The 23,451-nt window shown below is 31.6% G+C and overlaps 1 protein-coding gene across 2 annotated transcripts; it reads right to left on the bottom strand.

Moving 5' to 3' along the window:
- Positions 1-534: 534 nt before the first annotated feature.
- Positions 535-21,853, bottom strand: LOC148285320 (uncharacterized). 2 transcript variants are annotated; one of them, XM_088227199.1, is made up of 5 exons: positions 21,048-21,764; positions 19,605-19,667; positions 17,943-18,005; positions 14,468-14,640; positions 535-7,089 (listed from the first exon to the last, which is right to left on the bottom strand). In XM_088227199.1, exons 1-5 carry the CDS (start codon positions 21,156-21,158, stop codon positions 7,053-7,055), a joined length of 447 nt encoding a protein of 148 aa, XP_088083325.1. In that variant the 5' UTR covers positions 21,159-21,764; the 3' UTR covers positions 535-7,052. The 2 variants fall into 2 exon arrangements, with proteins under 2 accessions (XP_088083325.1, XP_088083334.1); XM_088227208.1 differs by lacking the exon at positions 19,605-19,667 and having other exon boundaries at positions 21,048-21,853.
- Between the last annotated feature and the right edge of the window lie 1,598 nt (positions 21,854-23,451).

The raw sequence follows: 23,451 nt of genomic DNA, 5'->3' as shown, positions 1-23,451 counted from the left end.
TATTATTTGATTAACAAACTATTTATTTATCACCATCTATTAACTGTTATAAAATCATTTCAAAACAACATGTTTTGTCAAATCAAACATTCATAATTTTGATACAGATTATCAATCCAACCCCTTGGTTTAAACCTAATTCAAATTTTCATTATTGACCAGCCTTGAAGATGCCTTTCCAAGGATAACCGAAGAGAGGGATTTTTATTTTGTATGAAAATTATCGACTTTTATTTTAAAAAATGAATTCGTCAAAAACGTCAATACTTGCTATTGTATTTTAAATTTAAAGCTCATATGGAAACACCCTCTGAAATATTTCTTTATAATTTAATGTTTTGGTTAGTGTTGCCATTGCAAAATAGCTTGTACGCTTCACATGATACGAATCGATGCGAAATTTAGCACTCGGCTAGTACTTAATTATTTGAAATAGAAGGCGATCATTATCTATTCCAGAAAAAAAAGCAAATGGCCTGGACGCGTATGTAAAATATTATTTCTTACTTAAATAATTCACTGTTGCTTATATGCACCGTATAAAAAAATATATGAATGTCACGTAATATATGTAATTAAATTTAATACTATATGTTATTTATTGTAAATTAAACTATAATTTTGTGTCAAAAAATTATTGTTACCTATGAAAATATTTTCAATTTGAACAAAATCTTTGATATCCTCAAATAAGGAAGTTTATAGACATATTAAAAAAATAAAAATTTAATTGTTTTAAAAAAGTTGCATGCAATCAAACGCGTGTCTATTTCAAGCCTATTAAGCTATGGTTTTCCAAGGAGCAATGCTGTTATCTAATGGCCGTCATGTAGCGGTGGATGATGTCGTTAAAACGTTTGTACAGCTTTCCTAGCGAGCGTAGATTGTGATCGGAATGTCAAACAGCGGTGAACATTTTTGTGTTTAAAAATGAGTGACTATCGAAAATTACGGAATTTCGATTGATTTTGTGAAAAAATCATGACGAGTTAGATATTTGTATTAAACTTTGAAATGCACACACTGTAGCATGATTTTTAAACATATCCATACAATAAAAAATTCCAGCACAACCCGGAATTGAATTTTAAAAATGTTTTCGTGTACACGTGAATATTTAAAAATTTTGGAGTAGGATGAAATATCTCAAAAACGCATGCAAAAATAAATAAAAAATGTGAAAAATAGTATTCATTTTAAAATTGTAAATAATGATGTCACTCCTTATATCTACGTGTAGTATTTCCGGTTTCCGCTTTAAAGCCCCCGCACCTTGTAAGGAACATTTTGACCATAGAAAAAAAAGAGTATAATTTTCATTATACTCTTTTTTCAACCAGAGATTATGTCAACTTTCTAGGTTTTTCTAAATTTAAACGTTCGTAAAAACAACCATAACATAGAAATGAGCAAATTACGATCAACGAAATGAAGTAATCAAAGCAATATTCCATAGATTCTTGTCAGTTTTGTTATTGGCTGGAGAAATATAACTTACCGCGGTCAGTAAAAGTAAGAACGCAAACCGTTTCATGACGTCACTATTGAAAAGTGACACACTGATTACAGTCATTTGGCGCGGTATTTGATAAATGTAACTTTAAAAAAATCATACCTTTGTAAATAACCCACAAAAAAAATATTATTTTTTTTTGCTTTAAATAGTACGCTAATAGAAAAATAATAAATTAGAAAACAGTGGCATTCCTTATTGTTCGTTGTCTGCCGCAGTAATTCTCAGTTTTGTTCTTAAAAAGCTAATAAAATTAGGTGATCACGGCCTTTAGATTACGGCACTGCTCTCTTTAAGTTGACATCTTTGGTTACTGTTAAGATTTAAAACCGGTGTTTTGTTGAGTCCTCTGCATCACGGCACATCAGGGCCGCTTCCTCAGGCAACCATAGCTTTAGTAGGCCAACGACCACATAACGCAACAAACCAACATTTGCACTAAAAACGATGACGTCGCAGTTGTAACATCATTATTTTTCGTGTTTTTTAAAACCGCAAATCTTTTTAAAATATATTAATACCTTTAAAATAACATTTCAAAAGCCTTAGAAGTACAGAATCATTAATAAAAATACCGCATTTCCTCATGCCACCTTTGGCGATATTATTTTTCCTTGTGTAAAATTGTAATAACCTTAGAGTAATAATTCGCAACCCGCTTATAGAGACGCCCTTTCGCTCTATTGCAAAGAACAAAAGTGTTGCAAATTTTTCGGTTTTTGGTTTAACAACAAACTTTTAACGGACGGTTTCAATTCTATTCTCGACCTGAGTACCTACGGCCCGTTTTGCTGCAAGCTGTAGCTAACTTCGCGATTAATAATCCTAGAATGGTTTTTGTCCTCACGGGCAACTCTATAAGCAGGTCGCAAATAATTACTGCGAGGTTATAACAAATACAACATTTAATTACTTGCAGATTTTAAGCTTTTTATCACTGCCAAACTTATCAAATATGAAATAATTTCTATAATGCATTATATCTTATGTCATGCAAAAATCACCTTTGAAATTTGTAAATATTAATAAAATGTTAAATATTATGTATAACTTTGATTGTCGTTTGCAAAAGAAAACTATGAATTTATTTTACTTGCTCAAGATATCAATAATTAGGTCCATGTGAAAATTGCACGAAGACAAAATGATTAGTCTTACGCTTCAGATGAAATATCGCCGCGTAAAAACAGCTTTTTAAATTCAACTTTACAAAAAAACGTACCCTTTTTAACAATAGATGTCGCTAGTTTTCTCCGTACTTTTATTCTCTATAGTAAACCAGCACGCGTGCGAATGTCATATTCAAATCAAGCATATATCTATCCCTCAAAGGATAAACCACGGGAGTCACATTGAACAAAATGTTCAGGAAACTTGATTTTGTGATTGTGCAATTTCCAAAACATGATAACTTTTTAATCAAATGAGATAATTTCAGCCTATATAGAACTTTCAATTTAAAATAATGATTATTTTGATAATAAAAGTACATATTTAAATAGTGTATCTGGGACTATAGTCTTTAAAATATAGCTTGATTAGAATGACAGCTGTCAAACTAATTTCATTAGTGATGGGAAATTACTGATCACTGATCATATCGATTTTATCAGTTATTTCATGCAATCATGAAACTCTGTTTCCGAAAATTAAAATGAAAAACGTAAAAACACGCCTATTATAGTGTGTTTAACACAATTATTCACCAAAAAATGAGACATTTATACTTTTTTCATGAACAACATCAAATGAATTATTTTTTTATTCGATCAATTTACATTGATCAATTTGTCCCATCTCTAACGTTTTTGCAAAATGATGTAACCTTGTAAGAACGTCGTTAATAATTAGGTTTATTTTAGTTTTAAAGCTGATTTTATATATTAATGTTGATTTATGTTTCAATCATTGTATTAAAAAAATAAATTATCACGCCAGATACAAATGGTTTTTCGTGTGTCAATATAAATAACTCCTTTGACGTTGCTACAAAGTTATGTCGTAACTTTTTCTGACAGCTGCCATTCTAATCATGTTACATTTTAAGGACTATAGTAATGTTTTTTGCATTAAAACTAAGTGGATGTCAGATTTTTATTTCAACATAAAAAATAATTTTTATGACAAAAGTGGACTTTGGTTTTTCATTCACCTGTAAATAGCTTATTGCGATAATTTCTGCATTTTAAACTTCAAAACGACAAAACATAGACTCCCGTGTTTTATTCTCTGAGGTAAAAATATAATTGCACATTTTTCTCATCACAATTATTTTTCCGTTGATTAGTTTGCCAATCAAATCGCGTATAAAAACAATTAGTCCAATCTGTAAGTTGATATTTGAAATAGAAAAAAGTCAATATAATTTCATCACCTTGCGTAAAAAATGACGTAATTTAAGTATGTCTCTGTATAAAATACACGAGATTCATTCACAGGATACGTTTGTTTTTAAATGTTGTGTCAAATAGATTAGTATGTCTCATTGTTATCTCATACCCTTAAAGGTAGAATCAAATGATGTAGATTATTGGAGAATAAAATACTTTACTTTACTGTATAAAAATAATATAATGTCTATGTATGAATTTCTATGATTTATCCAATTGTGTATTTAAAATTTCTGTATTGAGTTTTGTTACTGTATAAAATGGTATATTTTGATTATGTTTTAAATTTGATAGTTAACGAAAGCATCACATCTACGACTTGTAAGTAGATCTAATGGTAAGTACAATGGAATCCAACAATCTTTTGAGTATGTTCCAATGTTTGTAGACAGGATGTTACACAGTGTGTAAAGTGGCCTCTTAAACCAGCCAATGACAGGCGATGAGCCCTGTAAATGACTAGACTTCTATATTCCCTTCTTGAAAATGTTTTCCCTTCATGTTGCAATAAATTAAAACCTTAATTATTCGCAAGGCAGTAAAATCCAGTTTTGTTTAGAAACATTTGGACATATTTAAAGTATTCTCGATTACTTTACACACCGTGTAAGATTCGCCATTATTTTTCTGGTTCCATTCATTCTCATTAGTTCTGATCTGGCCCGCGGAAATGCGAAGATTTGATCATACCAAAATTTGTTCAAAAACTCGAAACATCAAATGTTTTTTTCTTCATGTCTAGATAAATATACAGTCAAACTTGGTTATCACGAGGAAGACGGGACCGACTGAACTTGCTCGTTATACCGGAGAAAGGGTTTTTAAATCCAATCGCCATTGCATATTGTCACTATTGAAAATTATAATAAATGTTTACAAACATACCAGTTTCTAAATTTAAAATTCGGATAAATAAACATTCGTATTTTTCCACAGTGTGATTAAGCATAGAGAAGATTTTTTCACACATATTTCGCATCAGGTTTTTTTTTTAAAAATAAAATGGCGTTGCATAATAAATGGTATGCTTTTACCAATGTCATGTTGAATTATTTTATAAACAAACTGGTTGGCAGTACGCAACCAGCAACCAGGCCCAACCGTCGGGTCTGCAAGCAACATAAACATAGGTAAGTCTAACAGTTCCGAGAAAGTTCCCTTCTTTCTAGTTTCAAAACTAAAAAGGAGAATCCCTCCACCAAACGATCAGTCTTCCACCCATACTCATGCTACCGTCAATGACCCAACAACAGGCCTCAGTCAAGCTCTACAAATTGATTCCGTTATTTTTTTAAAATTTAAGCAAAAGGTTGTATATAGATGATTACTACTCACTAAGATGAATTGGATATTTGTAGGAAGAGAAATGGGTGGGGCCAAAGTCTTGAAAAAGGTCAGCATTTGGTTATTTATTGGGCAAACAAAGAATAAGTGGTTGAGGATCCTATCATACAAATAATTGCCACTTTTTCGCAAATTAAAACACTGCTGCTTGTAAGTAGTCATGTTTACAATTCAAGGGTTAGGTTTTAACTTATCTGACATCACCCACTTGTAATGTTCATTATGCATTGACCATAGAACATTTTTAAAAAAACATATAAAAAACCCCTGAAACAAAAATGTCATTCATAAACTACAAAAGAAGTTGTAAATTGTAATGCGGTGCCGAGCCTGTGCTTACTAAGTTCACAAAGCTTGGATTTTTTACACCCAATTTCAGCCATATGTGATACTTTGTCAATGCTGTCAGCGAAATCACCAATTCGGTACTTAGACACTTACATAGTATCATAAACGTAAACTGATCCCAACGCCCAGCAGCATCACCCATTTGGATTTTATTGCTTAGATTCTTATTTAGAAAATAAGGTTTTTAAACAATTGAAGAGTTTTTGCTCAACTGTTGACAATATTTTTGTTCGGCATGTCTGAAAAGAAGCTCGTTATAAAAGTGTATAAATGTATGGAGAAAATTGCAAACTAAAATGACAACTAATGTTTCCTCGTTATATCTAAGATCTCACTATTTCCGTGATCGTTATAACCAAGTTTGACTGTATCAGCGAGCTTCAGGTGATTTTTCACAAAAATGGTTCTTAATATATCGTGGGTATACTGGCAAAAAACGTTAACTAAAAAATATGCAGATTCAACTTAATGATGCAGTTTTGTAAAGTTTTTAATGCTCTACGAACTGGCAAAATATACTAAGTCATATTAAATTTCATATATCTAGTTTTTAAAATAAAAGTTAAGTCGTATTCCCGGTATTTGAATCGGGCTAAAAGCTTTAAATTACTAAATATCTACTTAATATAAAATTAAGAAACGGAAACATTAAAAACATGTTCTTTAATGAACACTTAACATCTTACTTTATTTAAATAAGATATAAAAGAGTAAAATTGGAACAAAACTTAAATGCTTGATTTCTCAAAACAGGGATTTGAGAGTTAAAGCTTTTTGCTAGTATACCCACGATATTTTCTTTTATTATTATTACTATCAAACATGTCATATTTAATAGTAACAAGATACAGCTTTTGACTAAAGGCCATTACTCACAAGTGCTTACTATCCGCGGGATAGTGATGAAGTTCAGTGCTATGGTAAATTGTATGTAAAAAAATGTTTCCTTACACGTGGTAACAATCAGAGCATTTAATTGTACAGCAACGTTTCTTAAAAATGTATGAAAATATCAATAAAAATGAACTACTTTAAAATGTCACAAGGTCACAATAACTAATCAATTATGGCGTTGTGCTAGATTTCCGGTTTCCGGATAGCCATGATTAGCCTGTTTTGAAGGGTTCGGGACTCTCATTTTAAATGTCATGAAAACTCTCCGAATCGAACTCGTGGCGTCACGGCAAGTGTAATTTCAAAAACACAAAACTTAAAAAAATCTAAGCGATAAGAATATACATAAAAATGAAAATATTTATTTTGTGGCTCAGTTTGAGTCTATTAACAAATAATAAAAATACACTGAACTTCCTCATTATCAACAAAAAAAAGCATCAATGTTTTGAGTATGTCCAAATATTTGCAGACTCGCTGGATAGTGTAAAGTGGCCACTTAAACCAGCAAACAACAGGTCATAAGAAATGTAAATAAATGCCTAGACTTCCATATTCCCTTCTCAAAAATGTTTTCCCTCTGTTGCAACAAATTTAGATCTAAAAAAAAGCAAATTAATGTGGCATTTTTTAAAAATTAACATTTAATGACAACCAATAAACTATCAAAATGAATAAAATACTTTTTCTGAATGTTTAGTGAAAAAATAGTGTGTTTTTGATGTAGAAGTGAGTTTAGAAAAAAATGAACTCTATGACAATAGATGAAAGTGTGGGATTGAAAATATTGTGTCTAAAATAGATTAGATTTTCACAGCCGTTTAGATTCGCATTGAGTTTTTTTGGGTTATCGTGTCTGTGTTCTTTGCGTCCTTTGCCAGTGTTTCGTGGATGTCAAATAGTTGTTTTGAAGGATGTTTCACACAGCAATATTTCATTCCATCTTGTGGTGTAATGATCAGCGCGTTTGCCTACCGTGCAATAGGCCTCGGGTTCAATATCGGACATGGTTGACATGAAATATTTATTTGAACCGGTGTTTTAGCATCATTTCAATAAATATTCCAAAACGCACTACTTTGAACTACGTCTCTGGTTCATATTCAATTCAATTATTTTATTAAAATACAACATATACATTAAAAACATATATTTAATACGTACATATTATAAAAAATAAAAAAATACATGAAAGAGACTCATGTCAAAGCAGTAGGAGAATCTTGTTTTGGAAAACCCCTTCGCATACATGGAACAGATCAATATCCAGAGCGATGTTATTCAGCATTGCGGTAGCCCTTCCAACAGGCAGGGTGGTCCTGTATATCGGAATATGAAACAATCTATGCTGACTCTGTCTTAGGTAATTATCAGGAACATTCAAACCAATGCTCATCATAATCTCAGAATTATCGATCGTACCGCGCAACAATCGATAAAAATGTGTAGTCAAATACACATTCCTTGTAATCTCTAAACTGTTGTAGCCAAGCATACCCTGGAGAAACTCGGTCGGGTAGAGTCAAGGGTAATACCCATACCATAATATTCACCAACCGATGATATGAAAGCGGTGAAGGATATCCGGTTTGCTTTACTGTAAATGAATCAATTGAGAGGACAGAGAAAAACCTCTGAAGTCACATGTGGAGTTATTTCAGAAATACAAAACATAAAAAAAATCATAGCGCTGATAATACAATATATTTATTAACGGACATTGTCCATGTATACAATTTATAGGGTTTAAATATTACAATAAAATAATAGTTTAAAACATGAAAAAAAAAGAAAAGAAGCATTGACAAACATAAGGGACATCGAGACAAGATCTGGACTATTTATTTAGTGCTCATTTAAATCGTTGTAAACTTAAACCAAAAAAGTCCAGATCTTGTCTTGAGTTAACAATACGATAAAAACGGGTCATTGGAGAATTAAGGCCATAGTTTGTTCTATGCTGATCGATGAACAGTACTTCATTGTTTCTCAATCTACGAGTCGGAATATTGAATTTTACTTGTCCCAGTAATGATGGAACATCGATTGTACCATTTAGTATGCCGAACATATATATGGAGTCAATATTAGTTCTACGTTTTTGTAGACTAGAAATATTTAATATTGACTCTTTCAGCATAAGAATAATTACCTCTCTCTAGTCCAAGCATCCACGCTATTTTTCGAAACAAGCGATGTTGGACTGATTCAATGTGATTTATGCGATTGACATAGAATATATAAAAAAAAAATGGCTAAGTTTAATAGTCAACAAATAAAATATATACAAAAAAATGAACTTCCTCATTGAAAACAAAAGTGGATAAAGGTGTTATATCGCAATTGAAAAAATTTACAAATACACTATCCACCATTTACGAAAAACTGATTTTGGCAGGTAATGAAGGTGTGTTATGATGGTAATAATTGTACTGGTCTTCAAAGCTTTAAGATATCTTTGCTTATTGTTACATAACATCTTCGTCCGCTCATATTTCATATTATGACACGGTACAAAACCTAAGGTTAAAAGGTTACGCAAATGTAAGGCGGCCTCCGTGGTGTAATGGATAAGACACTTGACGCAGAAGGTTCCAGGTTCGATTCCCGATCAGAACACAACATATCAATATGTGGCTTTTCTCAGCCGAGTGTTCTGTGTTCAAAAATACCCAAGCAAATTAAATCTACCCTGATTCTGGACGCCCCAAAACATCGCGCAGAGTACAAACGACACACGACTCGATAATCCAGAAAAATACAGTGCATATAATCCTGTCACATACGTATGTAAATTAGAATAATCACATTGTATTCAAATGATCTCATTCTTATTTTTTTTATCTTCAAATTATACTTAATACGACACGTGAAAAATTTAACGAAACATGTGTGTACACTTAATACATTAGTCAAAGGGGTTTTTTTACATTTTGAAAAATTGTTATTTTTAAATGAGTAAAAAATTACAATCGTAATGGTATTATTATTTTTCCCGTGCCACGTATACATTCTCTACGATGGTTTAAAATACGCTTCTTTTGGACTATCCAAAAACGAGACGTTTTGCGCCCTACGGGACAAACGGCACTTATTGCTTCACCCACCATACTTGAAGCGTGCGCATGCCAACCGCTGTCCATTTTGTACGTGCTCATTTTTAACCCGAAAATTACAAATTAAAACTTGTGAAAATACCCTTTACATAATGTTATTGATTCTAGATGTTAATAATCATAAAATAAATGCCGAATTATTCAATCGAATTTTGATTTAATTACTTCATAGGAATTTTATAAAAACGCTTATTCATACAATTATATTTCCATGTAAATAATAAATGGAATTGAAAATAAGATTTCTTATTTATTAATTAACCCAAAATGTGGTTTATACAAATCTGTGTATGTAGTGGTTTTAAATAAAGTAATTTATATAAATGATAGAAAAAATCCCCCCTTCTGTCAAAGATTTTTTCACAAAATTAAAAATGTATTGATTTTAATCAAAATTTAATGTGAAAGTAACATGTAAAAATTAATGTTAGATAATATTACGATGTTTTAATATGTATGCATAATATTATAATAGCAATTTACAGAACAGTGTTAAAAATATTCAATATGCTATGTTGGATTTTGTTTTGTCAATTTTTAAATTTAAATATTAATATATGAAAATTATTAAAATATCATTTTTAAACAATGTTGATACACAATTTCTGGTCCTGCACTCACAATAATTTTTTTTTAAATTTCTAACTAATTTTTAACACGTTCGGTGCGTCGGACACGACTCCCGTGTCCATGCGAAAATTGTAGCTCTGTATCGGACACAACTCCCGTGTCCATGAAAATACCCTAACCCTACATCGGTCACAGGAGCCATGTCATGTTGGTGGTTTCAGGATTCCCAACCAAATATTCTACAGCATGTCTACAATTGCTGTTTTTTAGTGTTAGCACTGTAAAAAATCTGTACTTCTATCTACAAAAAGAAATTTCATTTAAGTTTGTAAGTGAAAATTCTTGATGGAAGTTCATTGTAATTTATTATATAAATAAAAGACGAGTGATCCTTTAATCCACAAATTTGGAATATCCAGTGACCGCACCTAATGGTGCATAGGGCACTGCATTGGTACACCAATCGCAGTGTATCTTGATCAATTTTGTAATATGAAGGAAAGATGATCAGTCTTACGCTTCAGGTGCCAGTCCAGGGACTATGAATCATTCCACTGTTAAAACAGCGCTTTGAATAAATATTTCACATCAACCATGTCGGAAATCGAACCCGAGATCTCTTGCACGGCAGGCAAACACGCTGACCCCTACACCACGAGGCCGACAAAAATATAATTCATTTTTCTTAATCCATATCACATGTTTCCCTATTGAAAATGATGACGCAATTGCGTTTGGTGCGTAAAGAAAAATGACACGTGGCGTGTGGTGTAAGGACTGGCTTTAAAAATAAGATGAAATTCCCTTAAAAAAATTGGTATAACTATTACAGGATGAATAAGGAGAAGTACTTAAACCTCCTGGACGCGCCCGCCTACAGCAAGCAACGAACTTAGCAACTGTTCGACGATCCGCTATCCACACACGATTAAAAAACTGCGCAAACGCAATCGACAATGAATTATTAAATAGGAAATGCAACTGCTGCTGATGGACAGCGATTTGTCATGCACACGATCGATAAATCTTCGCAGATCAGTTCACACAGATAAATCATTGCGTTGCAAAGATAAATCGTATTGTTGCTTTGAAATTTCAAAACTGAAATTTGTGGTTTTTTGTACTTCATTGGGTCAATATAAAAAAAACATTAAGTACAGTGCGTTTTAATGTTAAATGCCCTTTACTAATGTAGTGGCTGTCGGTGAACCGATTAAACTTACGAATTTCGTTTGTGTAAGTTTGCACAATTAAATATTAAATTTGAAAACATTCCGTACACACGCATAAACAAAGACCATTAAAGTTTCAATGATCAGATCAGTTCACACGGATAAATCATTGTGTTGCAAAGATAAATCGTGAAGTTGCTTTGAAATTTTAAAAACTGAAAAATGTGGTTTTTTGTATTTTATTAGGTCAATATAAAAAAACCATTAGGTACAGTGCGTTTTAATGTTAAATGCTCTTTTCTAATGTGGTAGTGGCTGTCAGTTAACCAATTAAACTTACGAATTTCGTTTGTGTAACTTTGCACACTAAAATAATCATTTTGAAAACATGCCGTACACACACATAAACAAAGACCATTAAAGATTCAAACGCACCATACAATTATTGTGTTTATGTCAGAACCAGAGATTTGGAGAATGAATTAGCAAAATACCAATATAGCATGCTAACCACTTCACTATTAGAATAATTTGTTGCCTCTAGCACGTTTTTGCTAAATTAAATGTGTATTTTTTTGTATTTCTGATTTATCTATAAAATAATTATATAAATGTATATGCTCGTATAACAGTACTTCATAATATTAACGTATTGTAAAATGTATACATATTAAGTTCCTATATTTATGGTTTGAAGTATTTTTTTTAATATATATTTTTTTGTTTTAACTCTGTGCAATGACTGTTAATTAAATTATTTTTCCTTTATGAAACTATGTTTTATTTTCACATGATATTTATAATATGTTATCTTTATGATATTGACTCTGAATAGGCTAAATGACTTATGCGTCATAAGGTGAAATTTGCACGGGAATGAATTAAAGATTTTAAAAATATATTGAGGAGTTCACGTCATTATGTGTTAGCTGACTGTTTTGTGCGTTTCCTGGTGCTTGTTTGAAATGCCGAATAAAATTGAAAAGCCAGCCGCTTGCGAGATAAGGACTGTGATTCGTTTCCTTAACCTTTTATAGGAAAACTTAAAAAATAATATGTGTTAATTGTATTCTTTATAATATTTATATTTTTTTATTAACAATAATAATATACACAATGTGATAAATACACAATCAAGTAAGTATTTATTCTGAAATAAAACAAAGGTATACACGATTAAATGGCTGACTTATTGCCAGTAGCAATTTCTTGCAGTCAGACAAAAAACAAATATAAAATTCCATAATGAAAAAAAGTAAAAACCTAAATAAAAAGTAAACAATTTAAATAAATTAAAAATGAAATAATTTAGTAAATAAATAAAAAGTTTAGAAAAAACAAACAGTAAAAAAATTACATAAGTTATTGCTTACGTTATTTACATTCAATACATTTTAATTCATTTAATTGCATCTTTCAAATATTAATTTATACTAATTTATAACATTTATTTATTTGAAACACTTAACACTCTTGAATTTTTTTATTTGGGAAGCTTATAAATTTTGACTGGCATGCATATGTGCCGTCTTTGTATAAATTAACGTTTCATCAATGGAATTTTAAATTTACTCTTGTTCCTGGTGTTTTAAAAATGGCTCTTTTCTTGCGTACTAAAATATTGAAGTCTTGATTCAACAACAAGACTAAGTTCCATCAAATAAATGTCCATTGCTGTTAATAAATTTGATCTAATAAAAATTGGTTTACATGTTGCCAGGTAATCAGCATTTACCATTTTCCTAACACACCTTTTTTTAATTTTAAAAACATTCTGTACATTAGTAAAGTTATCCCAAAATAATACCTTTTTTCAAAATTGAATATGCATTTTTTTTTTGTTCTACCACTACTACCATCACGCCATTTCCCCGTGGGGGTAGGCAGAGAGAATGGACCGCCACACATCTATCCTGGCATACATTCCTAGCTTCTTCCACATTCATACATCTTGTCATACATGCCCTTCGGTTCTGTCTGCTTTTGACATGACCAGACTTAAGATATTGGTTTATCTAATCATGCCACATCTTCCTTAGTCGTCCTCGTCTCACGTTACCATTAATTTTCGCCATATATACTTGTTTTACCATTCTTTCGTCGTCCATTCGTTCTACGTGACCAAACCATCTCAGAGATCCTTTCTTAATCTTATCAATTATACTTGACTCAGATTTACACTCTCGCCTGATTTCATCATTCGTAACCCTGTCATATATTGATTTCCTACACATTTGTCTAAGAGATCGCATTTCAACCGCGTTAACTCAGCTTTCATTCTTCCTCTGCCAGCTCCATGTTTCACTTCCATACATAAGTGTCAAGACTAAAACTCTGTTGTGCAATAAATAAATATGTTTTTAGTGTAAATAAATGTGATTTATTATATAAATAAAACACGAGTGATACTTTAATCCACAAATTTGGAATATCCAGTGACCGGTTTCATCGCTTTCGCGACATCTTCGAGACTGGTATCTTTATTAAAGAGTTAAATGTATTTATACAAAACAGAGGTAAGGATTGATAATTTAAAGTTATATGTAAGTAAATTAAATAAAGTTATTTTTATCTTAAGGATCATTATCAAAAAAAAATCTATATATAAGATATAATGCTATTTTAATGAGTTTAAGTATTTTATTTTATTTTTAGAAACCGGTCATTGGATATTCCAAATTTGTGGATAAAGGACCACTCGTGTTTTATTTATATAATAAATTACAATGAACTTCCATCAAGAATTTTCACTTACAAACTTAAAATAAATAAATGTGAATTGAATGTCATTGATTTTAACATATAAATATTATTTTAAACTACTTTCGAACTCGTGTTTTTGATATTGTCTCTAGCTTCAAAAATATTTAAACGTGTGGTTGGTTTTGAAAAGGCCTCTCGGAACAAACAAAGGCTCTCGATTGCCTGAGCGGATGGGCTTTTTATGGCTTGGCTTCGAGTCGAGATGCGCAATTCGTGTCCTTGTTACTTATCTACAATAACCTAACGGTACTTTTTTAAGATATACGTTTTACAGAATAATATATATTATTTTTAAATGATAGAATTAATGGATTTGGCACAGCGGTGCTTTCGGTCTATATGAAACACTTAGCTTACTCTTGCGAGTCACGTGGTTCAGCAAAATTGTGTACTCCAAATGCAGGATCTCCCACTCTAGAAGTGTCATAATTTCCCTGGAGCCCGCGTCCGCGCCTTACACCTTCTTGTATGATGTTCCAAGAAACGGGGGGTTTAGCTTCTGGTACATTAAAGTCAATGGGGGCAAAAGCCTAAAATAAAATAATTAAATTACATAACATCTCTATTATTCCTTTTTTATATACAATTTCCGTAGCACTGAACTTCTTCATTGTGGAATCATCTCCCACCCACTATCAAAGATGTATCTACAGTTGCTCTATTTAAGGGGGTTCCTCACATATATTTTATAAAAGATTTTCGGACAACAATCAATGCATGTTGATAGATGGTGTGATAAGGTAAAAAAAAAAAAAAAACAACTTATCAGGCATAGAATTAAGAATAGTCTAGAAGGAGCGTAGAATCATATTTGAATACATCGGACTGTGTCCAAAAATCCCCCCACTCCGCCCCACTTTCGCCGCACGCATATTTGAAGTCGCCGCGATAATGTTGCCAGATTGCGAAAAATATAACCATAACAAAAATGTTAGATAATTATATTTAAAAAAAGCAATTTGTTAATTTCTCTACAATCGTATTGTACACGCGGAAACATTGATTGACACAACAGAATAGATAAGTAAAGGGTCATTTAATAAGAGTAATTGAATTAATAAACCCCGAACTTAAAAAATGAAACAATTTGTATTTTACTTAAAACGGATATTTTAAAAATAATATTTGATGTTTTAAAGATAATTTTGGTCAAATGGCCACCACGGCGTTGTTTAATCCGAGAGGTCAAATTTTCGTTAGTTCTCTCCTTAGATGAGCAAATTGCTAGTCCATGATTGGAAAGTTGAACTAAATTCTCAGATTGATACTGCGGTGCCGGGTTTCAAAGAACGCTGTATAAAAGAGAAAGAAATCGAAAGTTCATGCCCTGTCCGAAAGAAAGCCATTTTAACTATTTTCGAGAGAAAGACTTCAAGGATTTTTTTCTAATTATCATTAGAAAAAAATCCCTTTTAATACCTTTTTAATAAGAAAATATCAATACAGTCTACCCGATAGTTTTAATTTCCCCTTTGTTGAGTAACCTTTTTGTAGTATTGCCTTTTAGAAACAGAACTAATCATTAGAGTTTTACATTTAGATAAATGACATTTTGTGTAAATAACATTTCTCCTCAAAATGCATTGACAATTTGTATAGCCTACGTGTTGTTTTTGCTGTAATCGGTTGTTTTACACTGTTTTAACTAATTAACGCGCATAAAATGTCTTTAGTTATAAGATTCAAGCACTGTTTAGTTCCGATGTGCACAAACACTACGGTGAAGACGCCAAATAAAGCTTTTTGGCCATTCCTAGTACCTAATGAAAAAACGCGGAAAAAATGGTTGATCGCATTTGAACGCTATGAAACGAGATGTTAAAAAAAACAACCCACTATATCTTTTTTCCGTAGGTCTTATTCAGTACAAAATACTAAATTTAATGATGTAGACTATAAAAATTTACCATCTGTAGGTATTAAAATTAGCACTTATAAAGCTTGACAGGTACTACAATATTAAACTAGTTTATTCTTTTACCGTTATTGTTTATATTTGTATTATATTTCTGTACTTATGTTACTAAGTTTAATTTGTACTTTGTACTATGGCATTGTCTCCGTATTTTTTCCTAGCTGATACCTATATTAATAAGTAAATCACATTTAATAAAAAAAAGGCATAAACACGCACTCGAGCAACAGAAATGTTGTGTCAAAGTCAAGTTACTTCCCTTTTGCATTAAATATACGCGAAAAAACATATTTATAGTACATGCAAATAATACAACTATTTAAATTAATACATTCTGGAAGCAAACATTATATATTTCTTTGCCTTCCGGCCCTTGCATTTCTATACTCGGAACTTAAAAAGTTTGTATTGGATGAGAAAAAAATACCCATCATGATTATATCTATTTTGGGCAAGTTATCAAATTTTCCTTGTAAAAAACCAATGTCATAATGCTGTGGATGTTTATAAATGAAAACAAAAAAAAAACAATGAAAAAGACGAAATTTAAATATATATTTTTTTTAAAAGCCACAAGCAGCCCGCGTCGGACGATCTCAGTATAGGATTTGAGTGAACATAGGATCGATAAGTCACGCGTGACGTCATCAACATTTTGGCCAGTTAGGGCCGTTTTATTTCTATCAAACTTCAAATAGGAAATTATAAATGAAAACATTCGTTTCAGATTTTGATAGTAAAATGTTCGCAATCGTAAAAATATTATTTAAATACTGAATACATTTAAAATCATATCCCCAGTTTATGAAAATACCCTAATAATAATATTATTACCAGAGGTACCCACCTCTGGTAATAATATTTTTAACACGACAATGCGCTGGTGATACGCTGTTTCGTTCTGTGATGTAATCGTAGAATATTGGTGTGAAAATACCTTTAAAAAGTATACTACAACTGTACGTCTGTTTTGTCAACCATCCTATAATGTTTTACCCTTTTTGTGTACGAGTTTTTACAATTCATAGCGTTTTTGAAAAGCGTGTGTAGCAATATAATGAAAATAGCAAAGTATTTTCTTTTTCAGATTATACTACTGGTATACTAGAACAAACTTTTTTGTGCACGAGTCGTTTTTATTTGCATGAAGTAATTCTTATATATTTGTCTCCAAAGAAACTATGATGAAATATTACTCGAGTCCAGATGAAAAAATAATAACCCTGTAACCCGTTTTTGTGAAAGTCAAAAAAATCAATTGCGGGTTTACAATAAACTTCCCAACACGTCTTGCAGCTACAGAGCGCAAGAACGGTTGAGGTTCTAGAAGAAATATAATAATATATATTCATTGTATAGGTTCAATTCAATGTATCGCTATGGATTAAAAACACTGGCTTAAAAACATATTTTTTCATTTAATCGACTCATGTATAGGTCAATTATCTAGTGCTGGCGCGTTCACAAAACTTACACAAATTCATTTTTAATGTACAGAATATTGATTTGAAAACGTTAATATTAAATTTTAGTTAAATAAACTATGTTTTTTTAATCCGTTTTGGATTAGAGCGAGAAAAAAAATCAGTAAAGAAAATGTCATATATTTATTTTACAACAATACCAAAAATATCTGCCGGCAAATTTAACTTCCCATTGTCATCGAGGCCCAGGGTTCAATTCCTGGCAGGGCCGTGAAATATTGATTTTGAAGGTTTTTTAAACTGCAATATTTCGTTGTTCTTGGACTGGCACCTGAAGCGTAACGCTGATCACTGAACCTACATGTCACAGATAATCGAGCTTCAATCGAATGCAGCAGCATTCGGTTTACCGATGCACTGCCCTATGCACCACTAAGTGCGGAAAGATAGATGATGACATTTTTAGAAATTAAAAAAAAATCAGGTAACTTACTCTTGGGTCAACGACCCTGAAACGGAAACCGCCCGCAGGAATGTCAACTGATGGATTGAAAGCCTGAAATAAAAATAAATAAATTTACATAAAATTGCGATTATTGCATTGTTATTTAAAGCCTATAATTATAACCATATTAAGGGTTTGTCATTCATTTCAACTTTCGAATTCAGAAACGTGATAGATCTGAAAAGTTGCGTTTTAGAAAAAAAATATGAATACCATTTGACATTTTGTTTAAAAAATATGTCTTTAGCTCGCCAAAATAACGCAAAGTTTTAAAGCCCAAAAAATGCTTCGAGAAGATTTTTCAAATCTCATTAAATGGGCGCATGACTATGGCTTAGTAATAAATTCTAAAAAAACTAAAATTGTTCACGACATGTATCCTCACCATATATTACTAAATGTGAATTTGAAATATAAATACAAGCTAATATAAATTTTTGCCTTCATTCAAATTTAAATATAGAATCAGATAAATGTAATCGTCCTATTTTATAGATGTTGTAAATAATCATAAATATTTAGGATTAATTATTGATTCTAAATTTAGCTGGGGTGTTCATATTGATGGAATCTGCAACAGATTAAGGTACTGGCTTAAGGTGATTTATGAAATCAAAAGCATACTACCTTTCAAAACGTTAAGATACATAAATATACCTCGCTCATTGAATCCATTATATCTTATGGAGTGCGTGTCTGGGGTCTCACCTTCCAGTCTCATCTGGGTAAAATTTATGGTATTTAGGTGAGACTGTTGAGGGGGAAACATATGGGCGAAGTTGTATATATATATAAATATATATTTTTTTTTTTTTTTTTAATTCTGTAATGTCCTGCGGGTAAAACAACTTTGTGACTACAAATTGATTGTAGATCACTTTGTTAATCCGGAATATAAAAAAAAAGTTTCCCACACTCACAACACTTGATTAAAAACTAAGGGCTCCCTGTTTGTTCCCCGAATTACAAATTACTTCGGAGAGCGACCATTACATTGCGTTGTTCCAAGATTGTTCAATGATCTCCCACAAACGGATCCAAAAAAAATCCCCAAAAAGGATCTTTAAATGAAAAAAAAAAGAATTGAAGAAATATCTTCTAGATACTTTATAGTGCCTGTTTATAAATAAATTTGTAAAATATAAATAAAATAAATGTAATATAAACCTGTCATAAAAAAAAAATGTGTCCCACCGAAAAGTATTAAGACTTAATGGGTCACGAATTCTTGTATGTATTTTCTAATTATAAAATAAACGCTGCTCTGCAGCACTGAAACTGAAAAAGAAAGAGGAAATATACAATTCTATTTCAATTACATGGTTCATGCAAATACACACGTTTTCATTCCGAAAATTCCATTTTACTATAATAAACAATTGAACATAACTCGGTCAATTTTCCATTGTCATTTAGGCCCAGGGTTCGATTCCTGGCAGTGTCGACGTGAAATATTGATTTTGATGATTTTTTAAACTGCAATATTTCATTGTTCTTAACGCTGATCACTGAACCTTCATGTAACAGATAATCGAGCTTCAACCGAATGCTGCTGTATTCGGTTTACCAATGCAGTGCCCTTTGTACCACTGGGGGCGGAAAGACAGATGACGACATATTGAGAAATTATTAAAAAATCAGTTGGCTTACTCCTGTGCCACCGAACCCGAAATGAAAACCACCCCCTAGAGAGCCCCCGAATGGATTGAAAGCCTGAAATAAAAATAAATAAATTACATAACATCGCAATTTTAACATTGTTATTTACTGCCAATATAATTTACATGTGTTATATTATTATTTTGCTTTTTTATTTGTTTATTTTTCCATACATATATTATTTACATAGAAACATAATTACAAAAATACATCTTAAAATTAAGCTATGACATGAATTGGAAAAAAAGCCCACAAAGACTACAGCATCTGAGCGTGGGCCATTCCTTTTTTAATTATTAAAAAGTGTATAGCACATATGGGTATATGGTATGACGTGACCATGAAAAGAAAAGAAATGAAAAAGAAAATAAAAAAGAAAAGAAAAGAAAAGAAAAGAAAAGAAAAGAAAAGAAAAGAAAAGAAAAGAAAAGAAAAGAAAAGAAAAGAAAAGAAAAGAAAAGAAAAGAAAAGAAAAGAACAGAAAAGAACAGAAAAGAAAAGAAAAGAAAAGAAAAGAAAAGAAAAGAAAAGAAAAGAAAAGAAAAGAAAAGAAAAGAACAGAAAAGAAAAGAACAGAAAAGAAAAGAAAAGAAAAGAAAAGAAAAGAAAAGAAAAGAAAAGAAAAGAAAAGAAAAGAAAAGAAAAGAAAAATAAAAGAAAAACCAAATTGATTTATATATTACTACACTAAAAATGTATAGTAAAGTTTTGACAAAAACCAGATATATTTGGGGTATAAATATTGCAGCTCAAACAATTTCCCGAAATCTCAAACTGTTATATTTAAACAGTTGTTCTGTTTTTAAACTGTTACGGTAAAGAAAAATAAGTCAGGATATTAAATTAAACTGGTTCTAAAAATAACAGATTAAAGGTGCGTGGCAAAAAAGTTTCTCTCCACCCCCCCTGGAAATAAAAAAATGAACTATGTATTGTTCCTTAATAACAGTTTAAAGCAGCGCGGCTCATAACAAGTAACATTTTCATTAAGTTTTGTGAAACTGTTTCAGCAGTTGCTTGCGCTATATTGTTGCCCACGTTGCGTTGCTTTAAACTGTCATTTAGAAACAGTTTTATTTGTGAAACAGTGACTGTAACTGCTACTCAGACTATAACTGCTACTAGAAAAAACGTATTAGGAAAGAATGATAAAAGTGGCATGATCAGATAAACCAAAATCTCATGTCTGGTCATGTCAAAAGTATATGAATGTAGAAGAAGCTAGGAATGTATGTCAGGAAATACTTGTATGGCGGTCCATCCTGTCTGCCTACTGACGCATGGCGTGATGGTTGTAGTAGTACCTGAAGCGTACCACAAACCACCTTCCATAATGAAACAAATTATTGAGATGCACTGCATTTGGTACACTAATGAGATGCCCTATGCACCATCGGGTGGGGATGGTATGATGATAATATTTAAAAATGTTACCTGGCGCTTATTCCTGATTTCGACCGAATCTCTCATTTCATCCAGATTTTCGTTTATTGTCAAACTATGTACAAAGACAGTACTTAATATTAAAATCAGAAAAATTTTCATTTTGATAAAATCAAAACTAATAATTATAACGAACTGTAACAGTCCAAAGACAGAAATCGAATGAATTAAAGCTGTTAGATTTCCCTTATATAAGTTCAGTTTCGAATGATTACTCAGTTTATCTCAATGTGGGTTTTTCTCAGGGGGATTCATTATATCTGTTTACTGTGCACATAAATAATATTTTTTATTATTATTTAAGATAGCAATTTGACATGCATTTTCCCTAATGCAGAGGTGTAATAGAGATATTTAGGAGCCATTTCATGAAGAGATTTGAATACTGTCCAGCAAAGTTATAATTTATTATTTCTGGGCTTTTTAACCAGTTCAAATCTCGAGAATGTGGTAAGAGATGTAAGAATATTTTTTTACTCCCGTAATAAGGCTTGCCGCTTTAAATACAGATTGAAATATCAGTCGGGCGTTTTGGGAGATTCGGAATATTTCGGAATATTTCCCTGTACGATCGCATTTCGACAGCATTCAGCCTACTTTCATTCCTGTTTTTCCAAGTCCATACTTCACTTCTAAACATTAGTGTCGGGACCAGGACTCCCTTGTGAACTGCTAATTTTGAGTCTTGCGACCGGTAGTCATGGTATTTTAATTTAAATATTTCATTAAAATTGAATATTAGTGTGAATGTTACTCAGTTTGTAAAGTGGCCACTTGAACTAGCACATAAAATCGGATAAAAAGTGGTTGGAATCGTCGCGCGTCGTGGAAAACATTGTTATATTTTATAGTTCATTTTGTGATTTAGTACCATAAATTGAAGAACATTTAGATCATATTAAAGGTAGGTATCCATTCCACGTTCCTATCCTTTCTCAAATATTTCCCAATCGCAAAACTGAATGAAATTCTATTTTCATTTACAGTCCGCTTTTTCGTTAACATTTTGGTCATAAGCCTTAAACACTGTTGATAAATCCATCTGATCCAAGGAGTGTAAAAATTGAATCAGGCGTTGCCTAGTATGTATGTGAAATTATTCAATCAGATGAAACTCACACGCATCAATAAAGATTTCAGGTCTTTTACTTCACCAACATCAACATATGTAAGAATCGAAGGAATATAACAGTTTAAATAATACGGGCAGAATGGTGAATGTTACACAGTGAGTAAAGTGGCCATTTGAATTAGCCGATGACAGGTCATGAGCCCTGTTGATGCGTAGAGTTCTATATTCCCTTCTTTAAAATGTACTGCACCTCTGTTGTAATATGTTAATTGAAATATTTAATATCTAATTTTTACTACGAAAGTGGATTTTGTTTTTTATTCACGTATAAAATAGCTTATTGCGATAATTTCAGTATTTTTAACTTCGCAACTGCAAAAGTGGACTCCTGGTATTTATTCTTTAAGGTACAGATTAATAACAAAATACATTCGTGGATTAAGAAAAATCTAATGCATTGCACTGGAATTTCGTTTTCTTGTAAATTTTAGTGTTTAATTTTATATCACTGGCCGGATTAAAAAAAACAGGGGATCAGAATTGGTCCACGGGCCGTAGATTGCTGACCCCTAAATTAGATCATTAGATGACGCACTTTGTGAGAAAAATACAATTCAGGACAACGGGATTCCCTGTCAATAGTTACAAACATAACGTTGACGGAAATACAAAACAATCTAAAGGATAACATTAAAATAAAATAAATTATCAGCAATATTTTATGATTCCATGTCCGGGGGAATGAAGAGTCATGTATGTGAAATAAAACCAGAATTCTGGAGTTTTTTCAAATCGATGGCTACTGTCAGGTAAAAATCCCAAAAGAGAAATAGAGAGGAGATTATGTCCACCTCAAGGGGTAGAGGTTGGCGCGTTTGCCACAATGCTTGATGGAAATCAAAAAAAAAAATTGTACTAGTGATAACACTCAACATAAGTTGTGTTTTTTTTCAAATTTAAAAATTAGCACCAAAAGTTAAAGAGAATAAAAATAGTAATATATAATAAATATTTATTTCTTAAAATATACTAACAAAAGTATACATGGTTAAATGGCGGACTTATTGCCACAAAAAAACTCTTTTGTTTCGATTCTAAACGTCACGCCTGGCTGGCGGTCGAATAACGACTAAATACGCATTGGGCATGACTGAGCGTTTGGGCATGAGTTAAGCATCATTTTTGAGAGCCCAGGGCATGTCTTTGTGCATAAATATGACATTGGGTAGTAAAGTATTAGTATGGATTGATAAAAATGGCATAATTATATTTTATTTTTTGCTTTACTGTGAAGGGGCCAATTTTATTTTTATTCTCATCATC

The sequence above is a fragment of the Micrasema longulum genome, unplaced genomic scaffold (genome assembly GCF_059751315.1).
Source record: "Micrasema longulum isolate JH-2025_06_02 unplaced genomic scaffold, ASM5975131v1 h1tg000041l, whole genome shotgun sequence".
In the NCBI taxonomy this organism is placed as follows: Eukaryota; Metazoa; Arthropoda; class Insecta; order Trichoptera; family Brachycentridae; genus Micrasema; species Micrasema longulum.
This window is presented reverse-complemented; position numbering and strand designations above follow the sequence as displayed.

Excerpts from the sequence above, each read along its gene's own strand:
- LOC148285320 (XM_088227199.1), bottom strand. The coding sequence starts at position 21,158 with ATGAAAATTTTTCTGATTTTAATATTAAGTACTGTCTTTGTACATAGT. Across the intron at positions 19,668-21,047 it reads AAATCAGGAATAAGCGCCAG|GCTTTCAATCCATTCGGGGG; the intron begins GTAACATTTTTA and ends TTTTTATTTCAG. Across the intron at positions 14,641-17,942 it reads TCAGGGTCGTTGACCCAAGA|GCTTTTGCCCCCATTGACTT; the intron begins GTAAGTTACCTG and ends ATTTTATTTTAG.